The sequence below is a fragment of the Gracilinanus agilis genome, chromosome 1 (assembly GCF_016433145.1).
Source record: "Gracilinanus agilis isolate LMUSP501 chromosome 1, AgileGrace, whole genome shotgun sequence".
Taxonomy (NCBI): domain Eukaryota; kingdom Metazoa; phylum Chordata; class Mammalia; order Didelphimorphia; family Didelphidae; genus Gracilinanus; species Gracilinanus agilis.
In genome coordinates, this window is record NC_058130.1 from 672338735 (window position 1) to 672360331 (window position 21597).

Consider the following 21597-nt stretch of genomic DNA (forward strand, 5'->3'; position numbering starts at 1 on the left):
AGTTAGCTACTCTCAAAAAACATGCTGTCTACACCTCTAAAATGTTGAACAAGAATATGGTGAGGTACAGAGACTTGTGCTATTATATAATACATGTCCATTGTTGCCAGCAATCCCCATACTTTTGGTCCAAATCTACCTACAATTTGGTCTGTCCACAAGGATACTCTTAACACAATGAAATCCAACAATCTGAATCAATAGTTTTCAGTGTATATGGATATAAGTAATTTTAATACCAAAATGACTGCTAAATTGCATTGGTAACTAGAAAGCAGATGACAGATGGAGCACCTGGTAAAGGGTTTTACTACATTTATGTTTGGATTCCAAAGGTTTTTTTAACGAATTATGTCAATTTCTAGGATAAATTCAGAGTAAATTCTTCCTTGAGGATGGATGAGACTGTCCCAGGGCCTCAGCCTCCATGTCAGAATAACCAAATATGGGCAAGCAGCTGCCATTGCACTATATCTGAAGTCCTGTGCTCTATATATGGAAGGGCCTATATAGAAAGCTTTTTTTAAGAAATTAAAAAAAAAAAAGCCCTATGGGTTCTCTAACTTTCTGAGTCTCAGGACCCTTTGTTATACTCTATTATTATGACTGCCCAAAAAGAGCTTTTGTTTATATGGGTTATATCTACTGATATTTGCCATATTAGAAATGAAAACAATTTGTTAAATGAAAACAGTATTGACCTTCCAGATCGCCTCCCAGAAAGCATCTTGGTCCCTGGACCACACTTTTGAGAACTACTGAGTTAAGGCCATTGTTTTTCTGAGTTCATGAGTTATGGTGAAAAACTGTCATTTCTATAAATATCAGTCCCTTTCTAATATGGTGACAAACTTGGAGTTGGGCCTTACATAGTTAAGTATTTGAGAAATCCATGTGTATATAACTTTTTTAAAGTGTCATATAAGATCTTTCATTTTCAGTCTTGCTAGTGCAAGTCATGTTCCACAAAACTAGAATTCTAAATAGCTTGGGATCCCTGAGAGAATGTAAGCTCCTTGAGAAGTGGGAACTGTTTCATGTTGTCTGTATCCCAGCACTTAGCCTGAATAAATGCTTGTTGATTGATAAAAGACTTAACTACATTTGAGGTGTGAATTGCCCCAGCATTTATGCTATTTTTTGTCACTGGTATAAACTATAGTAATGATTTCCTGGTTAAAGTTTTGTGATTGTTGTTACAATATGGAAAAAAATGTAATTTGGAGAAGAAAAAAAAACTTAATGTGTATGTATATACTAGTTATGCCAAGTTAAATGAAAGTAAGCAAAACTGGTTTGCTTCATTCCACATTTAAATTGTTTGTACAAATTCATGAAATTTGGAAGATCTGTCCATTTTAAATGGTATAAACTTTGAAGTATGGTGAAGCTCTTTTAGTCTCAATTATGGGAATTCATGCTTTTACAGGTTTGTGTAGAGAACAACTCCCTCCCTTTTCTCATTCTGTGCAATTTTTATCCAAGAAAGAAGCAGATACGGAATCTAGAAGTCCTGGGTTCAACTTCAAGTTCTGACAGTTGCAACCTGTATGAACTTATTATAGGCAAGTATTTCATCTCTCCGGGTCTCAGTTTCCTCATCTTTAAAATTTAAAGGGAATTGAATCTGATGATTCCTAGCATCCTTTTTACTTCTAAATATTCAGTGATTTTTCTATTAATTCCCTCATACAAGAGTCATCATTCTGAAAGCTTTCCCTTCAGGTTCTTTAATGGTTCATGGGAGGAGTGTATCACTACATCACTCAGGTGGTCCAGCTATTGGTTTTTCATTCCCTATATCTGGTCCATCTACTTTTTTCTCTCCAGACATTTAAATTTAAGTAAAAGGGGGAGGATGGGGAGGGAATAATAATTGTAATAGCTAACATTTAAATAGCATTTACTACTTGCCAGGCACTAATTACTTCATTTGATCCTCACAACACCCTGGGAGGGAGGTACTATATTATTATTCTCATTTTACAGTTAAGGAAACTGAGGCAGACAGTGGTTGCGTGACTTGCCCAGGATCAGAAGGAATAAGAGTCTGAGGCCAGATTGGTCTTCCTGATGCCAAACCCAGCACTCTTATCAACTGCACCACCTAGCTGCCTCTAAAAGGGTATCTTATGCCACTTTTTTAATGAATACCATTTTATACCATTGTGAAGTACTAGCCCAGGCCTCATCTGTCTCCTAACCCCCAGACTTGCATCTCTGACTGACTGTTGTACATCCTGAACTTGATGACCTGTAGACATCTTAAACTAACTCAACTTTTTCCCCCAAAACTCTGCCCCCTTTCTGAACTTCCTATTACTGCTGAGGTGTGACCTAGGTGTCTCCTTGACTCCTCATGCTCACCAACCATATCCAGTCTATTGCCAAGTTTTGTCAACATTCAAAACACCTCTCCTGTTTGGCCCCTTCATTCCCGACACTGCCAGTATCACAGTGCAGGTCCTCATCAGCCCCAAACCCATAGCCTCTTAGTTGGTCTCTGCTTTGTGGCTCCATATTTTTTTTTAAACGACCTTTACTTTCTGTCTTAGAACCAATACAGTGTATTGGTTCCAAGGCAGAAAAGCAGTAAGGGCTAGGCAAGGTGATTAAATGACCTGTCCAGAGTCACAAAGCTAGATGTGTCCAAGGCCAGATTTGAGTCCAGGATCCTCCTGTCCCAAACCTGGCTCTATCCACCGAGCTACCCAGCTGCCCCCATATGTCTCCATCTTCTAATCTCCATCCTCCACTGAACTGGCAGATTAATCTTCATGAAGTCTGACTATATTGTCACTTCCCTATTCAATTCCAGGTGCTCCCAATCATCTCCAGGATTAAATTTTAAAGATGTTTGGTGTTCAAAGCCCTTAATAACCTGGTCTGCTACTTTTTAGTTTTCTTACTCCTCAGTCCTCTCACCCGTGTCCCTTGCACAAACACTCCAACTCCAGACATTTTATATTGTCTGTCCCCTCATCTGCTTCGCTAGCTTCAAGTCCCAGCTAAAATCTCATCTACAAGAAGCCCTTCCTGATCTGTCATTGCAAATGCTTTTCCTCTGTTGTTTCCTATTCACCCTGTATATATCCTGTTTGTATATAGTTATTTACATGTTGTCTCTCCCCTTATAATGTGAGCTCATTGAGAGCAGGAACTGTCTTTTGCCTCTCTTTATATCCCCAGCACTTAGCAAAGTGCCTGGCACATAGTAGGTGCTTAATTAAATGCTTGTTAACTGTTAACTGGCTGATCATGTGTTTTTGGATTTCCAGCAGTTTTGATTTTTCTGAAGTGGTTCAATGAGATAATTTTTTTTTTTTAATTGGGAAAAATGTCCAAAAAGGGTTTTTATAGGAGCAAACAGCTTGAAATGATCCTAAATCTAGCACATTCTTCCCTAAAATGAGATCCAGAGTGATCTCTTTTTCATTGCTAGCATCAGCTTACTGTCTTTTTTGTTAATAACTTAGTGGGCCAATGACCTATTGGGATGTTGGAATCTGGGCAATATAAATTTTTGGCCACTTCATTTATTCAGTGTTGGCAGTTAGGTCAACCTCTTTGGAATGAATGGAATGAATATAGGTTTGATTAAGGAGACTTTGTAGTGTTCTGGAGCTCAGTATAATTGCCATCAGCATCAAGGCTATTTGAAAAACCTTGCCCCCCTGACAAGGAAATCTTTCCATCTGAACTCTGCATAGCATGTCTTTCATGATGCTGCCAAACAGCTAACAAATTAATTCTCTTCCTGTTTTTTTTTCTCCCTCACTTGCTATTGATGCTTTTCATAAAATTCTAAGACAGTGGAAACTTTAAATTATGAGACATATTTACTTAAGTTAGAAGTTTCTGAAAATTTTCTCTTTCATTTGCTCCTGAAAAGAAAGAGGTACAAGAGCAGTACTCATCTCAGTGATGGCCTATTTGCTTATTCTGAGTATGGGCGATGGCTGCTGTGATAAATGTGTCCAGGAAAAGTTTTGTTACTCCTAAAATAACTTGCCTCTCCTAGAAGGCTCCATGAAGCAGCATTTCAGAGAACTGTACTTTTCTGTTTCATTTACAGTAAAAATGTGATTATGGATGTGGATCAGATCACGGATTAAGATCTAAAAGGACTTAGAGGGGATGAAGCCCAGTAACTTTGTTTTATAGCTGGGAAAACTAAGATCCAAAGAGGTGACATGACTTGCCTAATGGCTTTATTATCACTTAAGTGGGCAGAGGTGGTACTGAAGTCCAAGTCTTCAACCTCCGTACTCAATATACTTTTCACTATATCAGTGGTTCCCATTTGATAGGGATTCTTAACAACTGTTCCAAGAGTTTCAACTAAAAATTCTTTAATAAGCAGTAAATACTTACAGATAAAATTATGTAGTATTTTCAATTTCTTTGAAGGTTCACAACATTTTGGGTTTTTTTGAAAGGAGTTTGGGGGGGTGAAAATTGTGGGGAACCACCGCACCATGACTAGACAAAGATCAGATACTAAGAATGATATGATTCCAACTTAGCATTTGATTTTCACTCATTGCATTGTAGGGCTTAAATGAACTAATGTGTATATAAAGCACATTTTGTAAACTTCAAAGTGCTACAAGTTATTACAGTTATTTTCTTCCCTCATGTTAGCCAGGATTCTATGACATTAAGACATCAAGTTTGCTCCTCTTCAACATCTTCTGTTTGAAAGATTAAGATGCAAATTCTTCAAATATAGTTACTGTTTGGGCCTGACATTTTATATAAGTTTTAGGCACTGGATTTTAATCCAAATTGGCTTTCACTTAAAAACGACAGATTATTAAGTACAATATATTGTCCTATCAGGGGCTTATTTATCCAGAACAGGTGATTATACTTACATAATATTACAAGGTTCATTTCTGTCCTTCAAACAATTCCCACTTTCCCATTTCTTTTTTGTGGGAAATAAAGTTCTTACATATTTTGTTCCTGCATGAGTATTTTTGACTCCACACCAAGGAGCATCTAATGTGGTGCAAAAAGAGATAAAAATGTTTCATTAATTATTCCACTACTTGTACCATCTTAACAGTTTAGAAGATACCCTTGCTTTTATAATATGTGTACTTTCAAATGATTATTTAGCTTTAAACCAACTGAACATTTAATGGGAAATCTTGATACATAACTTGATTGCATTATAAACAAAGAAACCCAATGAACAAAAACCTCTACGTATCCTTGAGATATTGGGACTATTATCTATATCTTTGTTATCATTAATAATATAATATTAAAATAAAATATCAATAATTAATGATGATAGCCAGCACTTCATTTACTTAGTGTTTTAAGGTTTGCAAAGCTGTATATGGTATCTCATTTGATACAGCAGCCCTTGGGGTAGCTGCTATTATATTCATGTTACAGATTAGGAAATTGAGACTCAGAGAAGTTAAGTAACTGGTCCCAGGTCACACATAAGTTAATTAGTGTTTGAAGAAGTGGTATTTGAACACAGGGGACCTTCCTAACTCCAAGTCCAGTGTTATATCTACTATGTTACCTGGCTCTTGGGCTTTTATTTAAAAACTTTGAAAGAGCTATGATTTGGAGTAAGCACTCTACTGACACACAGGTATTTAATTAGTCTTTAAAATAGGTAGTTTAAAATGACTTTAAATAGGTAATTTTTATTAATTTTATGGCTCAACCTGGTAATAAGCCTTTGTACTTAGACTAATATCCAGAAAGATGGACCAAGGCTCAAATTCATTTCCAGTTTGTGTAAGTGCTATTGGAGCCTGATTTACTGATTTAGTGTTTGAAAAACCCATACGGACAGTATCATAACAGTTTTAATGGAGGACATATCTTTAATAAATAAATTATAATGGATTATACATTGTATCCTTGAAATGTGGGTGCTATGTAACTGAGCAAAGGAATATTATTTTTATATATATATACCTGAAAAAAAGAAAAAAAACCTTCAGGCATTATGATCCGGTCTTTGTATTTAAGGTGTATATATCATGTTTAGCTTCTACTTAAATTTTTTTTGGGAAATTTACTAACAAGACTTTGATTAATTCTAGCCTTAATTATTTGTTCTTATCTGCCTTTGGACCCACTTTGATATTTGAACCATTTCTGATTTTTAGTAAATATTTAAAAATAGTTAATGAATGCTCTGTGCCAGGAAACTCCTGCTTTCACTGAAGAATATTACAGTAATTTTTTTGAGTTGCTGAAAAATGTACTTGAGATGAATTTGAGAAGAAATGCTTTTGATTTTTAATGAAAAATTTTTTTTTATCTTCTTGAGAAGCAGGCCTAACTTAAACATGTTTTCTTCATTTTTTCTTGCAATCCATTTTTAAAAGTGCATAAGCATAAAACTTAACTGAAAATATGTAATTGACAGCAGACTAAGGGCATTTTGCTGTTGAACATGTAGTTTAAAAAAATACTGAGTAAGACTATGACAACATTTTAGGAGGGAAGAGGTGGGGTGGGGTTTCTAGCTGTTGTGATTCCATTGGTTTAGGGAATTCTCTCTATAAACTCCTCTTACTATTGCAGATCATTGTTTGCTCTGCAACTTTTGGGAGTCTCATATTTTCTTGGCACACTGAAAGGTTAAGTGGCCTGGCCTGGGCATATAAAAACATTACATATGAGAAGTGGGATTTGGATGTCGATAATCTTCCTGGCTCTGAGGGCATGCTGCTTCAGGCAAGTGCTCTTCTATCTATCTTAACAGTAAGCTTTGATACTAAATACTTTTTATTTCTAGCTACTTTTTACGTTAAATCTTTATTTTACTAAAAGCTATAGAAGTCACAGTCAAAATGCCAACTTACCAGTCTCTATCATTAATTTTTCACCAGGTATTGATTTTAATACTTCTAGGTTAGCCTCAGTTTTCAGTGAGCTAAAAATTTATAAAAAACATTTATATAAAGTTCAACAAAGAAAGGAGAGTTATATATAACAGGCATTAATCAACACAAATTTATTTCTAAAGCTGGTATAAATCCCATCACCTTACAAGTTTTCAGAGCCACACAAAGACATGCAATATTCCTAGGTAACCCTTGACCCCCAATACTTTGGCATTTCATGAGCTTACCAGTAAAATCTTACTTTTGGCAAAAATTTAAACTAAGGCTTCTAAAACTTGGGAAAGATACAAATCTGACTTTTAAAGTGTAATTACTAAAACTGATTAAATCCTTTTGAACTAACTATAATTCACTGGGCCAGTCTAGATGTTCAATTTCTACATATGGGCCAAGTGGTTGTATTTTCCATAGCCCTAAGACTACAAATATATTTCTTGCCTCAATAACCATCTTGCCAGAAACCTTCCATTGGTCATAAGGGGGATTAATAGATCAAAACAGAACTTTTAGTTGAACAAATATAAGCATTGTGCTAGATGGACAACAAAGAAGCATCTGTTATATTGAGGTTTAAATGTGTAAACAAGGTAATTTGAAGGAGAAAACCCTAAGCAGTTCTAGGGTTTGGAAAAGGCTGTGCTGAAGGGGCACTGGATAAGCTTAAAATGCATATTATAATTGATCAACACAAATTTCTTTAGTATTATGTGCCAGACACTGAGTCAAGCTCTGAGAACAGAAAGACAAAAACATGGCCGGGAATGGATTAGTAATGCAATGTTGATTGCATGAAGTGTGGCAAATTAGCATAACTCAGCTGATTAAACATTAGGGATAGTAGCCTATAACTTTAGCATAAAGGGAATCTTCATTAGAAATTCCTCTTTACATAGAGAGAAGAGAGGGAGGGAGACAGTCCAGATTTTAGAATCTTGGAAAACATTGAAAATTGTTATTATATGTAATTGGGAAAATAAAAGTGACTTGAACTCAGGTCTTCCTGGCTCCAAGGCCAGTGCTTTATCTCCCAGTTTGGACTTGAGGTCAGTAAGAACTGAGTTCAATTCTGGCTTAAAATAACTTATTAGCTATATGTGATCACTTAACCTCTCTAAGCCAATTTCTTTTCTGGAAATGGGGGTAATTCCATCTACTTATCAAGGTCTGGGAATCTTCTTATTAGATAACATGAATGTTAATTGCTATTCTTATTATACCATGCTGTGTTTGGAATCAGTCTGAATCTATAGCTGATTAGCCACTTAGATGATATAAAATATACCAGGAAGACATGCTAGAAAGAGCACTTTGATTTTGAATCAGGAATGAGGTTCAAATCCTGATTTTGCTCTTATTACCCAGGCGACCTTGACTATATCACCCGCTTCTTTTCTCTAGACAAGAGATTCCTCAGATGTAAAATGAGAAGATTAGATTCCTGCAATGTTTCATCATTTCTTGATCTCTGATCCTATATAGCAGCAGAGATCTACTTTCCTAGTAAAGCAGTTTTTTTTTTAAAAATCTAGAAAAGAAGGTATATTTCAAAGATAGCACTCACTTCAAGAGTGGGGTTGAGTGGAGTAAGGTAGGTCATGATTTTTTTTAAAGCAGCTAGCAGTATTTGTCATGAGGGCAGGGACTATTTTTTGCTCTTGTATCTCTGGTGGCTGGCATAAATGCTATTTGGATTGTCAGCCCCCCGAGGCCATTTTGGATGTAAAAGTACAAATTCCAAAGGTAGTTACAAATTTAGAGATAATTAAAACTTGTTCTACTACCCTCCCCCCCAATTTAAGAGTATCAATAAAACCTTAATATATTAGAATATTTTAAAACACTTCAAATAGAAACTGCAATTTTAAAATACAAGACAAGGTGAGAGATGTTTAAGTATAAAAATTAGAATCAAGCCTGGAACTTTACTGTATGTCTTCATAGTTATTTACTTTGGGTCCTGGGCAGCTAAATTTTCACTCAATCAACAAACATTTAACTGTTCTTTCTGTGTCAGACATTGTGCTAAGGTCTGGAGATGCAAAAAAAAAAAAAAAGGGTATAAGCATGGACTCTTCCCCTCCTATATAACAGGAGCTTCCATACTCTAGGGGAGACAACATATAAATCTATATAGACACAATATACAAAAGAATAGATGGACTGTGGCAGAGGGTGGCATATGAACTGGGATTTTGGCAGAGGTGAAGAGGGAGAGAGTTCTAGGAATGGGGAAGAGCTGATGTCAAGGCTCAGAAGCTTGAGAGCAAGTGTCCTATGTGAAGAAGAGAAAGCCACTGTAGCTGGTTATAGAGGGCAGAGAAGAGGAAAGGGACTGCTTGTGAAGAGCTTTAAATGACAAAAATGATTTTGTATGTGAGCAAACCTTAAGGCTATAGGTGAAACCCAAGGAATCTTAAAGGGAAAGATCCCAAACTGAGTTCATTTTCTAGTAGCTTAAAACCCCATAAAATTTTGTCATAACTGAAATCACTGCACTTGGCAGAGAAATCCATGTTAATTCCCCCCCCCCCCAAAGTAAAATACTTAAAAATCCAAGTCAAAGAACTTTTGTTTAAGAGAATTTTACTTAATTACTTAAAAAGCATTCATGAGTTATGCCAATTCTTGAAGGATCTGTGTAGTCCCTGCATGTGTATGGTTTGCCTCCTAATTCATATCACAACTTCTTTGTCTTAACATATGAGTCCTAGGAATATGATTGAGCTACATAGCTTACAATAAACATCATAAATGGAAATGGTGCCTAAGTTTTAAGATTAAAGATTTAGATTTTGGAGGAATCTTAGGAGGAGTATTCTAGTCCAACCCCCTACATTTTATTAATGAAGAAAAAAACAGGCCCAGCCACAAAAAGAGCTGGGACTGGAACATAGGTGTTCTGATTATAAATTCCAAGTTCTTCTTGACTTTTAAATTAAGCAATTTATTGAATTACTTTAAGCCAAAAGACTTAGACTTAAGTCTAGAACTCATCAGTAAGTAGCTCACTTTAAAATAATTTGTGGAATTTTAGTATAAATGATTTTAAGAGCATAATGCTGAACTTACCAACCATTAATTCCTATGTAAAGATTCATATCGATCAACGCAGCTGCTTCTTCCTTTGTGCCATCAAATGAATGTACCTAGAATCAAGACTTTTATGTACCAAAATACTGATTGGTTTCTTTACATTTCTCAAAAAAAACCAAAATTTTACAAAAGAAATGTGAATATATATAATAGTTTTAGTGTTGTAGTTGCTTTAATAATATTTTTCTTTTAAAGAAAATAAAAAACTTAAATACTTAAAATAGTCCTAAATTCAAGGATTGAATCATTCAAATAAGCATTAATTCATTGCTTATTATGTGCCAGCAATGTACTAGGTGCTGGGAATACGACGACAGAAACTTGAACACAGAAAATGAAATGAAATATAATTATATACAGAGCCATGAAAGCATTAGCAATTTGGGAAAGTCAGTCAGATTCTGGTAGTACTTGGCTAAACTTTGATGGAAGCTAAGGATTCTATGAGGCAGAGATGAGGAGGCAGCTCATCACTGGCAGGGCAGTGGAATGTCATGGAGCATCAAAAATGGTCAGTTTGTTAGAAGCCAGACCATGAAAGCCTTTAAAAAACCAACAGAGGAAGCAATGCACAGGGAAAGAGAGAAAGGGGGAAGGTCAGATACTCTGTAAGTTACTGTGCTGCTGTGGGTGGCAGGTCCAGCTTAGAAGCTCCCAAACTCCCCCAGGAGGAATGAATAAAACACTTAAAGGATAGATATAAGGGATCACATTATAATCTAGAAGAATCTAGATTAAGATCTTTAAGGAGTCAACTAGCTCAACTCCCCATTTAACAGATAAGGAGTCTGAGGCCCAGCACGTGATTCTGTTTGGATTTACCTGGAGCTGTGAAAACATATTCTACTGTATGATGCTGGTGGGGGCAATGTGGACCTGACACTGAAATAATAGCATTTATGTAGAGCATTGAGGTTTGTAAAACACTTCACATGATACCTCACAATAACCATAAAGGAGGGGCTATTACAATACCCCATTTTTTGAGATGCAGAAATTAAGACTGAAAAAAGTTAAGTGACTTGCTCAGGGCCATAAAGTTAAGTATCTGAGGCAGGGTTAGAACTCAGGTCTTCTTGATTTCAAGCCCAGTACTCTATATCCTGTATCACCTAGCTCCATAGGTGGTTTGACCAACGACACATCCCATAGTTTCTCAAGAATAATTCTATTAAATCCTAATATTTTCTTTGATTCAGTCACAGTTGACCAATGTCTAGGCCATATGAATAAAGATAATTAGGGGAGGGAGGGTCTTTTTGTATGATTAAAATCTGAAGTGAAGCTGGATTTAAATCCAGGTCTTCTAGACTCCAGGCCTGGTGCTCTATTTACTGTGCCATCCAGCTGCTCCCAAACATGTATTTCTGAGGGCCCACTAACTGAAAAACAACTATCCCTGCTACAGGCAAAATGAAGGGCAGACTAGAGAAGAGGGATACTGGAACCAGGGTGACCAGTTAGGAGGCAACAGAATAACCTTGGTGAAAAAGAGGAGGGGAAGATGCAAGAGACAGCATCAAAGTGATATTTGTAAGATTTGGCAATGGTTAGACGGGGCAGGTAGGGGAGAAAGCAGACTTAAAAATGAGCATTCAAGAAGGCAGTGCTTACTGTGTGCAAGGCATCCCTTAAGGATCTCAGTCACATGACTACCTGAGGTGTTTGTTTTTTTTTTAACCTTACTTTATGTCTTAGTAACAACTGTCAGAAGGGCAAGGTAGGCAAACATGGTTAAGCCCTTGATCACACAGCTAGGATTAGCTACTAAATATTAAAGCAAACATGCAAGAAAGCAACATGCAAAGGTTGTGTAATTCAGTCAGGGGTAGAAGTGGGTTATTCATTCATGGTCAGTATATGTATTTTGCTATTTGTGATAAATGTATACCCATAAACTAGAGGTTCCTTCGTTGCAGCTGGTTGGCACAGTGGAGAGAACACTGGGTTTTGAGTCAGGAAGACCTGAATTCAAATCTGACCTCAGACACGTCCTTGCTGTACGTCCTTGGGCAAGTCATTGAACATGTCTGCCTCAGTTTATCCATATGTAAAACAGGGATAATAACTGTGCCCAAACCACTCCCCCCCCCCCCCCCCCCCGGGTTCCTATAAGGATCAAATGAGAAAAACTAAAGCAAACTTTAAACCAGTATATAAATGCCTAGTTATTAAAAATATTAATGTCAGAGTGCTAAACATGACGATAACTGTCTGGGAGAAATTGAGATGACCAATCCAATGGCCAAACTAAGCAATTTCAAGTCTTATATTTAGATTATTTAAATGAGCTGTTTTTCATAATACAACGCAACAACTATGCCAATAGTGAGAAGAAGATAGTCCAGTGTAGTGGACTGATGAGCTTGGAGTCGAGATCTTGTTTACTGATTGTGGGACCATCGATAAGTCACTTAAAGAACTCTTAATTTCTTCAATTGTAAAATGTGGATGTTAATAGCTATAGCACTTACCCACATGGTTGTTAGGAATGTACTTTGTAAAACTTTAAAGCATATATAAATATGTTAATAGAATAGTTCATGAAAAGATGTGAAAAGGAAAAGCAAAGAGTTTTAAAAGGTTATGAAAAACTTCAGAGTTTTTTTGCAAAAAAGAAAATTAGTTCAATTTTATATTCTAAACAACAATCATATGGTACATATGGTAGAGATGATGTGTTTTTAATCATCCCTGAACTAAAGATTTCCACAATGTTAAATTTGCAAGGCCTTCAAATAGGGGAGGAAGACATTTAACAACTATATCACATATTAAGTAGAATTTTTCTTACCACTCCTCCCACACATCTGTCTCTATTTTTCTTCATCAAATCTGTGAAGTAAAAACAAAAAAGATGATAATAAAACAATTTTTTTGCAATGTTCCTTAATTATGTTTTAAACTAATGACTTACCCAAAAATTCGGTGTGTGAGTTTCTACAATGAAGAAACATTGGTAGCTTTGTTTGTTCTGATAGTTCAAACTGTTTTTCAAAGTACCTGTATAACATAAAATCAGAATTGCCATATTTAAATTCTGGTTTGGTTTCTTGGAACTATTTTTAAAAAGCTTCATGCTCTTAAAAGTCAAATGCATTTTCCCCCTAAGTTCTTCCTTCTTGAATTGTGAATGACAAATGGTAAGTTTGGAAATTCAAAAGGCCAAGCATACAGCACAGAGGAGATCAAAGCCTCCCTGTCCAAATGAATTCTTGAGTTTTTAAGGATGTCTTCAGGTTCTAAATGTTTTCTGCAGAGATATAGGCATAGAAAATATGTCTTAAAGATAAGTATTTCATTGATCTATGAGTATTTTTTCTACTTAAGATATACATTAAAACATCTATGACTTTAGAAGATGGTCTTTGAGAACTGCTGTCACTAAACATTCATCACTTAGTATGATAGATCTCTTTAAACTTATTTAAACTGACACTCTGTCCCTGGGCTCACACTTGGCCTTTTTCTAGCCTAATGGAAGAGCCTTCTAAAACCTGTATTTTGTCAGCAAAATCTCTGAAAACCCAGGATTACTGTCATGTCATGACAAGAGATCAAAATGGGACTTTATTGGAGGTTAATGCTGACATGCCAATATAAGTCCAGAGTTTGAAGCAAGCAGAAACAGTCTCCAAACAAGTGATTTTAGAGGGTTCTTAATTAAAGTCCACAAAACCAAATACATTCAACCAAATTCCTTGGAGCATCTGATGGTAGGATATGGCTGGTCACTGTCCTCTAATCATTCTCTTCAGGATATCTGCAACAAGACCATAAGGAGACTGATCTGGCCATACTGAAAGCTAGTAAGGAAGAGATAAAAAGCTGGACAAAAATTTACAAAAAGCAGCAACTGAAATTATTTCTAAAGACGCTTCTAAATATAGCCTTAAAATCATTTCTGACACTTGGGTAAGATCACCTTAGAATTCTCTTAAAAATAAAAGAACTATATTCCTACTTGCTTCAAACTTAGGGCTTCTTTTTTTGTTGTTATTGAATTTTACTTCTCTTAAAATCCTATTGATGTCTCCCTGCGACACAAAATTAATACTAGGTTTTTAAAAATTGTGCTGACAGAGCATGGGTGTATGCTGTTGTTTAACTGGACAATAATGGAAAAAATTAATCCCAGCCAGAAATGCACCCCCTTTCTCTTTTTGCATATGGGACAATGGAGGAAGAGAAAAACATTTTAATCTCATAAAAGATGATTACTACAGCCATGGGAGGGGTGCAATGCATACATGTGTATGTGTGTGTTCTTCAGATAGCTTTACCAATATTATAAATGTCTAGGAACTGAAGAGTGTACAAACTCTTGTTACTCATTTTCAGGGTTTCACAATGCTTAGGAAGCATTTCCTTATATTTTACTTAAATCTCTTCTGCTATAATTTAAATCTTTTCTATTTTGAGATGAGAAGGAATATTTCAAGTGTCCTTGATTTTTGGGCAGGTATGCCTCCACCAATGTTGACTATAACCCCTCTATAAGTTGGATAGTCTTAAAAAATTGCTATAACAAAAACATTATCCCACAGCAAGCTTAGTGATGAGCATAGTTGATCTTAGCTCTAGAAAAGCCATATATAGTCTACAGTTGAACCCCCATACTTGAAGTCTTTTCTCAAGACATGAGCTGGTGTTGTATCTACCTTTGCATCCTGGGCAGTGAGAGCATGATACTTTGCAAACCACAAGTGCCTTATAAATGTATGGCAAATTGAATAGGAAGTACCTGTCAGATATTGTGCTGCACTGGCATAGCTTTCAAGGACCTATGGACATCCCCTTGCCAGCATAAAACAATGGAATAGGTCTTTAAAGGAGTTTTGTTTTTTTTAAAAAGGCACTAAAATATTGTAGGTGATTTCTAAAACATGGTCGCCCTCTTCCATAATGGCCAAGAGTCCTAACTATGTCTATGTTTGAGATAATGAGGGTGACAGCAACTACAGCTTGGCAAAACCTGGAAGAACTTTGTAAGATTAAAATTAATATCCAATAACTCCAAGTATTTTATAAGATTTATATTAATAATTATTTGAAGTAAAAGAAATAAAAAGACAAAAGTAAAAGACTGAGTAAAGAGAAGTCTTCCTAGCCATGTTAGTGGGAAAAGAGAAAAAGGGGTGAGGTTACACACAAACTTTATCTCCAAAACGTAAGGACATATTGTGAGAATGAAAGTGGGATGCTGGGAATTGGAGTCCTGGGGAGCAGATTCTAATTACACAATTTGCAGGCCCACCCAGGATCACCTCTCCACCACAATGAAGCATTGGAATAGATGTTGGTAGGAGATAAGGAATACCTTCTTCTTATACTTAGTACCCTACTATATATTTGAAAGGCCAACCTCTATTTTCTAGAGTAAAAATTTCCTATTTAAAGAAGCACAACATTTTAAAATTAAGTAGGTCAACAACACCTTATGTGACCTTTTTTTGTGCTGTAGGGCTAGAATAAGCAAATGTTTCATTCCTGTTAACAGTTAAATCTTGCAGTCAAGTATAATTTCCTCAGTATGGGTATCCTTAGATACTTCAATTCCTTCTCTAAGCTACAGTAAATATTCTTAATGAGTGGTATATTGAGGCTCTAAACATCATCTGGTGGGTATTTTCCCCCCTTGAAGTCTTGTGAACTTAGCTAGGTTGATCCTTAGAAAGTTTTTCAAGTGATGGTAGGGCCCATTCCTGAAGTTTTTATGGTATTTAAAAACGTGGATCATCTCTATCTTCCTGATACTGGCCGTGTGGGGATATTTGTATCCCCATGGTTCCCTTCCTATCTATCTATTCTTCTACTCCTGTCTAGATATATATGTCTAAAATATGGATCTTTCCTATGGTTCTGTTCTCTTTATTCTCTCTCCCATGCTATACATCCTCCATATTTAGATCTCTATATTTGAGCCTCTCCTAGAGTTGCCTCTACTCCTATATGTATGCTGAGCTTGAATTTATATTGCACTTTAAGGTTTGCTGAGAGCTTTTTAAATGTTCTCTTTTGATTCTGACAATAACCCTGCATTTCCAACTTGCTGCTAGACCATACTATAGATACCACAAACTTAACGTGATCCTATGTCTAGAACTGAACTTATCAACCTTCTACATCAAAACCTGTTCTTCTCTCCATCAATTCAACACATATTTACCTATAATGTGCAAGGCATTGTGCTAGGGACTAGGGATACAAATATAAAAACAAAATAATCCTTGCCCTCAAGAGATTAATATTTAACTAGGGGATACCTCTTATACACAGATAAATGCTAAGGAACTTGACAACTGAGCATTAATAATTGGGTGGATCCGGGGAGACTGCATGTAAAATGAGGCACAGCTTATTGTCCCTTAATTTTGGCCATCTCCTTAAATATTCTATTTCTTTTAAAAGTAATGACTTCTCTGGCATAGTGCCATAGTAGATAAAGCACTGAACTTGGAATAAGGAAGACCTAGATTCAGATCTCACCTGACACTTCTTAGCTTTCTCAGCCTGGACAAGTCAAAGAATCATGTAACTTGAGAGTTGAAAGGAACCTTAGTGACCATCTAATTCAACCTATCTATGAAAAGAATCTTCTCTGTAATACATCAGACAAGGGGTCATAACTGCTTCTTTTTGAAAACCATCAAGAAGAGGTGACCCATTTTCTGTGGAAACCCCTCCTAGATGGCTCTAATTGTTAGGAAATTTTTCCTTACATCAAGCCTAAGTTTGCTTTTTTGCAACTTTCATCTAATTCCTGCTCCTTCTATCTTCTGGGCCCAAAAGAACAAGTCTAGTTCCTCCTAATCCATCACACAATGGCCCTTCAGTTCAGGCCTTAACAGTGACACAGTTACTGTATCATCTTAAATCTTCTCTTCTCCTGGCTAACCACTTCTTTCAACTGATCCTCATATGGTATAACTCAAGGCCATTCGCCACTTTGGATGTCCTACTCTAGACACTCCAACTCATTTTCTTAAGTTATATTTTAGAACCAGAACCAGACACGGTATTTATTCCAGATGAAATCTGAAAAGGGTAAACTTAAAGTGAGACTACCCCTCAACATACACACACACACCCCCTGCCCACCCCGACCCCCCAGAAGCTGTGTGTTTCTTGACGCAGCCCAAGATGACATTAGTTTCTTTGACTGCCATATCACATTGTTGACTCATGTGGGACTATAATTTTAGGGACTACAATACAATCTCTTAAAGTCTCTAGTCATGGCTAACCTTTTAGAGGGGTGTGTAATGTAAGAAATGTCTTTAGGCGAGGGGGAGGCGAACAGCCTGGCCTTGCATCCCTCTGGCTTTCTAATAACAAACTCTGGCAAACTATGCTGAGGCAATAGCACATATGCCCACAGAGAGGGCTCTGAGTGTTCCCTCTGGCACATATGCTATAGGTACAGCACCGTGGCCTTAGATAAATTTTAGAATTGTACAATGACTCCCCCATACTGTATGTGAGAAGGGGTATGTATGTGTACGTGTACACACACACACACACACACACACACACACACACACACACACTCATTTATTTATTTGTTTTTGGCCTAAGACTTTACATTTATCCCTACTGGATTTTACTTTATTAGATTTAATCCTGTGCTCTGTCTTGTCAAGATTTTTTGGATTATGACTAGCATCCAGTGTGTTAGCTATTCCTCCCAGTTTTGTGTCATCTGCAAATATGATGCTATATATGCCTTTATCCAACTTAGTGATAAAAATATTAAGTGGTAGAGGGCCACACAGGGATCTGTGGAGTTCTCATTCCATTGGAGACTTCCTGCCAGGCTGACAGTGAACTATTAACAAATATAAAAACTTTGAGTTCAGCTGTACAACCAATCTGGAATCCATCTCACTGTATCTAGTTTAACATCTCTACATCTTCTCAAAAAAAAAAAATCCAGTATGAGATAATTTATCAAATGCTTTGTTAAACTCTAGGCAAATTATATCCACATTTCCCTTAAGGACTACTTTAGGAATCCTGTTTAAAAAAAAAAAAAAAGCAAATGAGTTTAGTCTGACATGCCTTGTTCTTGATAAAGCCAAACCGGCTCTCTATTTTTTTCTTTTAATGATCTGATATTCTAGACAAGCCTATAGTTTGCATTCTATTCTCTTTCTTATTTTGAAAATTGGGATATTTGCCCTTCTCCAGTCTTAGGGAACTTCTCTGACATTCCATGATTTAAAAAATACTATAGAAGGTGGCCCAGCAAGAACAACTGCTATCCTCTAAGTACCTGAGGATACTTAATCTGGGCCATTTAACTTCTTTCTGCCTCAGGCAACTCTTTAGGACTTTAGGACTTCTACTAAGCCAGAGATGGTTGAGATCTAGTCCCATACTAGAAGTTCCTCACACAGTGAAATCACTTTTGCCTGTACTCACAACTTGGATTGTAAGGCTCAGATGGAGTATTTAAGGCTCAGTAAAATGCCTCAACCTTGCCATTTTGGGTGTATTTTAAAAATACACCAATTTTTTTTTTTTAAATATTTGTTTAAACCCTTAACTTCTGTGTATTGGTTCCTTGGTAGAAGAGTGGTAAGGGTGGGCAATGGGGGTCAAGTGACTTGCCCAGGGTCACACAGCTGGGAAGTGTCTGAGGTCAGATTTGAACCTAGGACCTCCCGTCTCTAGGCCTGGCTCTCAATCCACTGAGCTACCCCAGCTGCCCCCTATACACCAAATTTTGACTAGAGAAATGTAGCTATTGGCTACCCGGGCTTCCTTCTTCATCCCATATAGCTGAACAATATCGATTATCCCTGACCCCTCATCTAAAACACACCTCCCTAGTTCAGACCTTTATCTCCTATCATCTGGATTACTTTTATAGCCTTACAACTCTTGTCCTATCCCCAGAGGATACCTTCTCCATAATTCGACACAAATACTCTTCCTTAAAATCATGTCATTCCTCTTCAAAAAACTTCTAGGGCCTTCTGAATAGTGTATAAATTCCTACTTCAGCATTTCAAGACTCTCCAAACCTGGTTTTACATAACCTGCCAAGCTTTATCTCATTTTACTTCCTTCACATATATGTTCCAGACAAACTGGGCTGCTACCATAACAAAATCCACATAACTATTTCTAGAAAGAACATGTCAATCACTTGCTCTTAGACTCCACTAACCATCCTTCTGATATTCTTGACAATAACACTCTTCCTTGCCCATCACTCCCATTTGTGCTTTCTGTTAGAATATAAGCTCCTTGAGGACAGGTACTCTTGTTTTTTGTATTTATGTCTCTAGTGATTAGCACAGTGCTATTATACAGTAAATACCTAGTAAGTACTCATTCATTCATTCACTATTTGTTGAATTGACCTGGAAGGACCTGCCAGTTATTGTGCTGCATTGGCATACCCTTTAAGAACCCAGGGTCACCTCCATGCCAGGATAAAACAATGGAGTAGGGCTTTAATGAAAGTGTGTTAATAAAGCACTAAAATTAAGTGTAAGTGATTTTATAATTTTCTCTTCATAATGGCCAAAGAGTAACAACTTGATCTACATCAAAGAAAATGAATTTGCCAGCAGTTACTTATATTTTAGACTTATTATGGATCTGCTATTCATCTGGCTTCTTAGCAATATACTGCAAGTGTGTAGAACTGTGAATAAAAGTTTAGGATATCTCCCTCAAGGGCAATGATTTCCTAGTTTGTGGTAGGTACACCAAAGTAGTGACTATTTTCATGTAAATCTCTCATTGCTCATATACCTAACAAAACTTTTGAAGGGTACATTTTGGTCCAAATTATAAAAAACTGGGGAAGGACTCTGTTAAAACTTCCATGCCTCTCATCTTTTATTTCTAAGTTGTAGAAAAAGTTTCATGGGATCAACCTGAGTAGTTTGTATGCTAGATGCATTCATTCATTTATGTCATCATAGCATGAAATAACTTTCATTGATTACAAAATATTTCATTAAAAGTTAACCAATAACAAAATAATTACTGGCTACTAAGTTACTATAACTAGGAACAATAACATAATCAAAATGATAGCAATTAGTACCTGATGATGATTGTACCTTGATTTATTTCATAGCTTTTATTTGATTTTTAAAATAAGCTGAATAGGGCTTTGAGGCTTCAAGTAGCAGCTATAACTAATAACCTAAGATTTTAAGAGGAACCCAGAAAACCTACTGACACACGCTGGTACCTTAACACTGGTTGGGAACCATTCCTTCTAAGCTGGCTGTTGGCAGAACGGCATCAATCCCTCATCTTCAGTGTCCGCTAAGTCCCCAAAGGATTATTTTGAAATCTTGTCTGCTGTCCAATTTTTTTTTTAAAAGACCACAGTATTAACATTTTAAAATACCAATAAAAATGCCCAAAGCACCATCCTTCCACCCAAGTGAATATCTCCCTCAAGGCCAATAATTTTCAAGTAAATAGATTACATATATAACTAAAGGTCCTCTAGAAGATTCTGCAAATGGACAAGACTTTAGAGCTAGAAGAAACCTTATGGACATCTAGTCCAATTCCCTCTTCTTACAGAAGAGGAAATTGGAGTTCTGAGTAGCCACAAGGTCCAGGATCATGATAGTGTCAAAGCCTAGAATAGAAAAATTTCCTGACTCCCACTTCCCTATACTCCACAACATACTACAAATGGTTGTCATATGGCCCTATTTATAATGGATAGTATTCTATCAGCAATATAGATTTTTCTATTTAAATGTTAATAATGGTATAGACTTTAAAAAATGGTATATATGCCAACTGATATGGCACAAAGGGATAACTTCCAGATGTAGGGTGTTTTTTATCATCATCATGATTAATCAGATTCTAGCTATAGATCCATTAATCTGAATGTAACTACAGATACTACTTGAACTAAAGAATAAGGAATTAGTGTGCAGCTATGGAAAAAACAAAATAACCCATATGATATAGTTGATGATTAGGGTCATATACATCTTTTAAAAAACCATGTTTACTAAACTTTATTTCAAACCGTCCTATTTGGTTCTGAGAATGAAGTGTGTTAAGTCCAAGGCTAGGTAGGATTAGAACCGTTAACTGGTTGTCAAGTATTTAAAACATCATAAAAATATTAAATATAACTTATTCAGTGTTACAATAAAAATATAGATTTGGAGGTGATCCCAATGACAATGTGGACTACCCCCTGGCCTTTGGTTTTTGAAATAAGGACTCAATAACCAGTCTAGGTGGCATCTTCTCATGCTATTTCATCTGAATACTGAAGTAGAACTTTATTATGTCCAACTAAACTGAAGTTCTTTTTACTTAAAAGCTATCATCTGAATTGGGAGGGAGGAGTCCAGCCTGCACAGTGTGACATTGAAATAAAACAGGAGTTTGGACTAGTAGTTGGGAATATGCTGGATATTATGTATAATCCTTAAAATGGTCTCAGAGGGACTCACTTGTAACTGACTCCTAACGTTTGCCCTATTTTATGACCACCAATTTTCAAGAAATTCTAAGGCAATTTCCAGTGTCTTGTTGATATAAAATATGATATAGATTTGGTGGCCTAAACTCCACTTTTGGTATCCCCTTGGCTCTAGTAATTTATTGCCTA

At 36.3% G+C, this 21597-nt stretch overlaps 1 protein-coding gene across 2 annotated transcripts in view; it reads right to left on the bottom strand.

The window, feature by feature from the left end:
- TATDN1 (TatD DNase domain containing 1) overlaps positions 1-21597 on the bottom strand; it is a 42238-nt gene that overhangs the window by 2440 nt on the left and 18201 nt on the right. The window contains exons 1-6 of one of the 2 annotated variants that reach the window (XM_044669057.1): positions 20197-20272; positions 12898-12983; positions 12775-12815; positions 9957-10033; positions 6846-6916; positions 4878-5004 (exon numbers count right to left, since the gene is read on the bottom strand). In XM_044669057.1, the coding sequence (XP_044524992.1) occupies positions 4878-5004; positions 6846-6916; positions 9957-10033; positions 12775-12815; positions 12898-12937 (356 nt within the window). In that variant the 5' untranslated portion in view covers positions 12938-12983; positions 20197-20272. Of the gene's footprint in view, positions 1-4877; positions 5005-6845; positions 6917-9956; positions 10034-12774; positions 12816-12897; positions 12984-20196; positions 20273-21597 lie in introns of those variants that run through there. The other variant, XM_044669050.1, reaches the window with a different exon arrangement.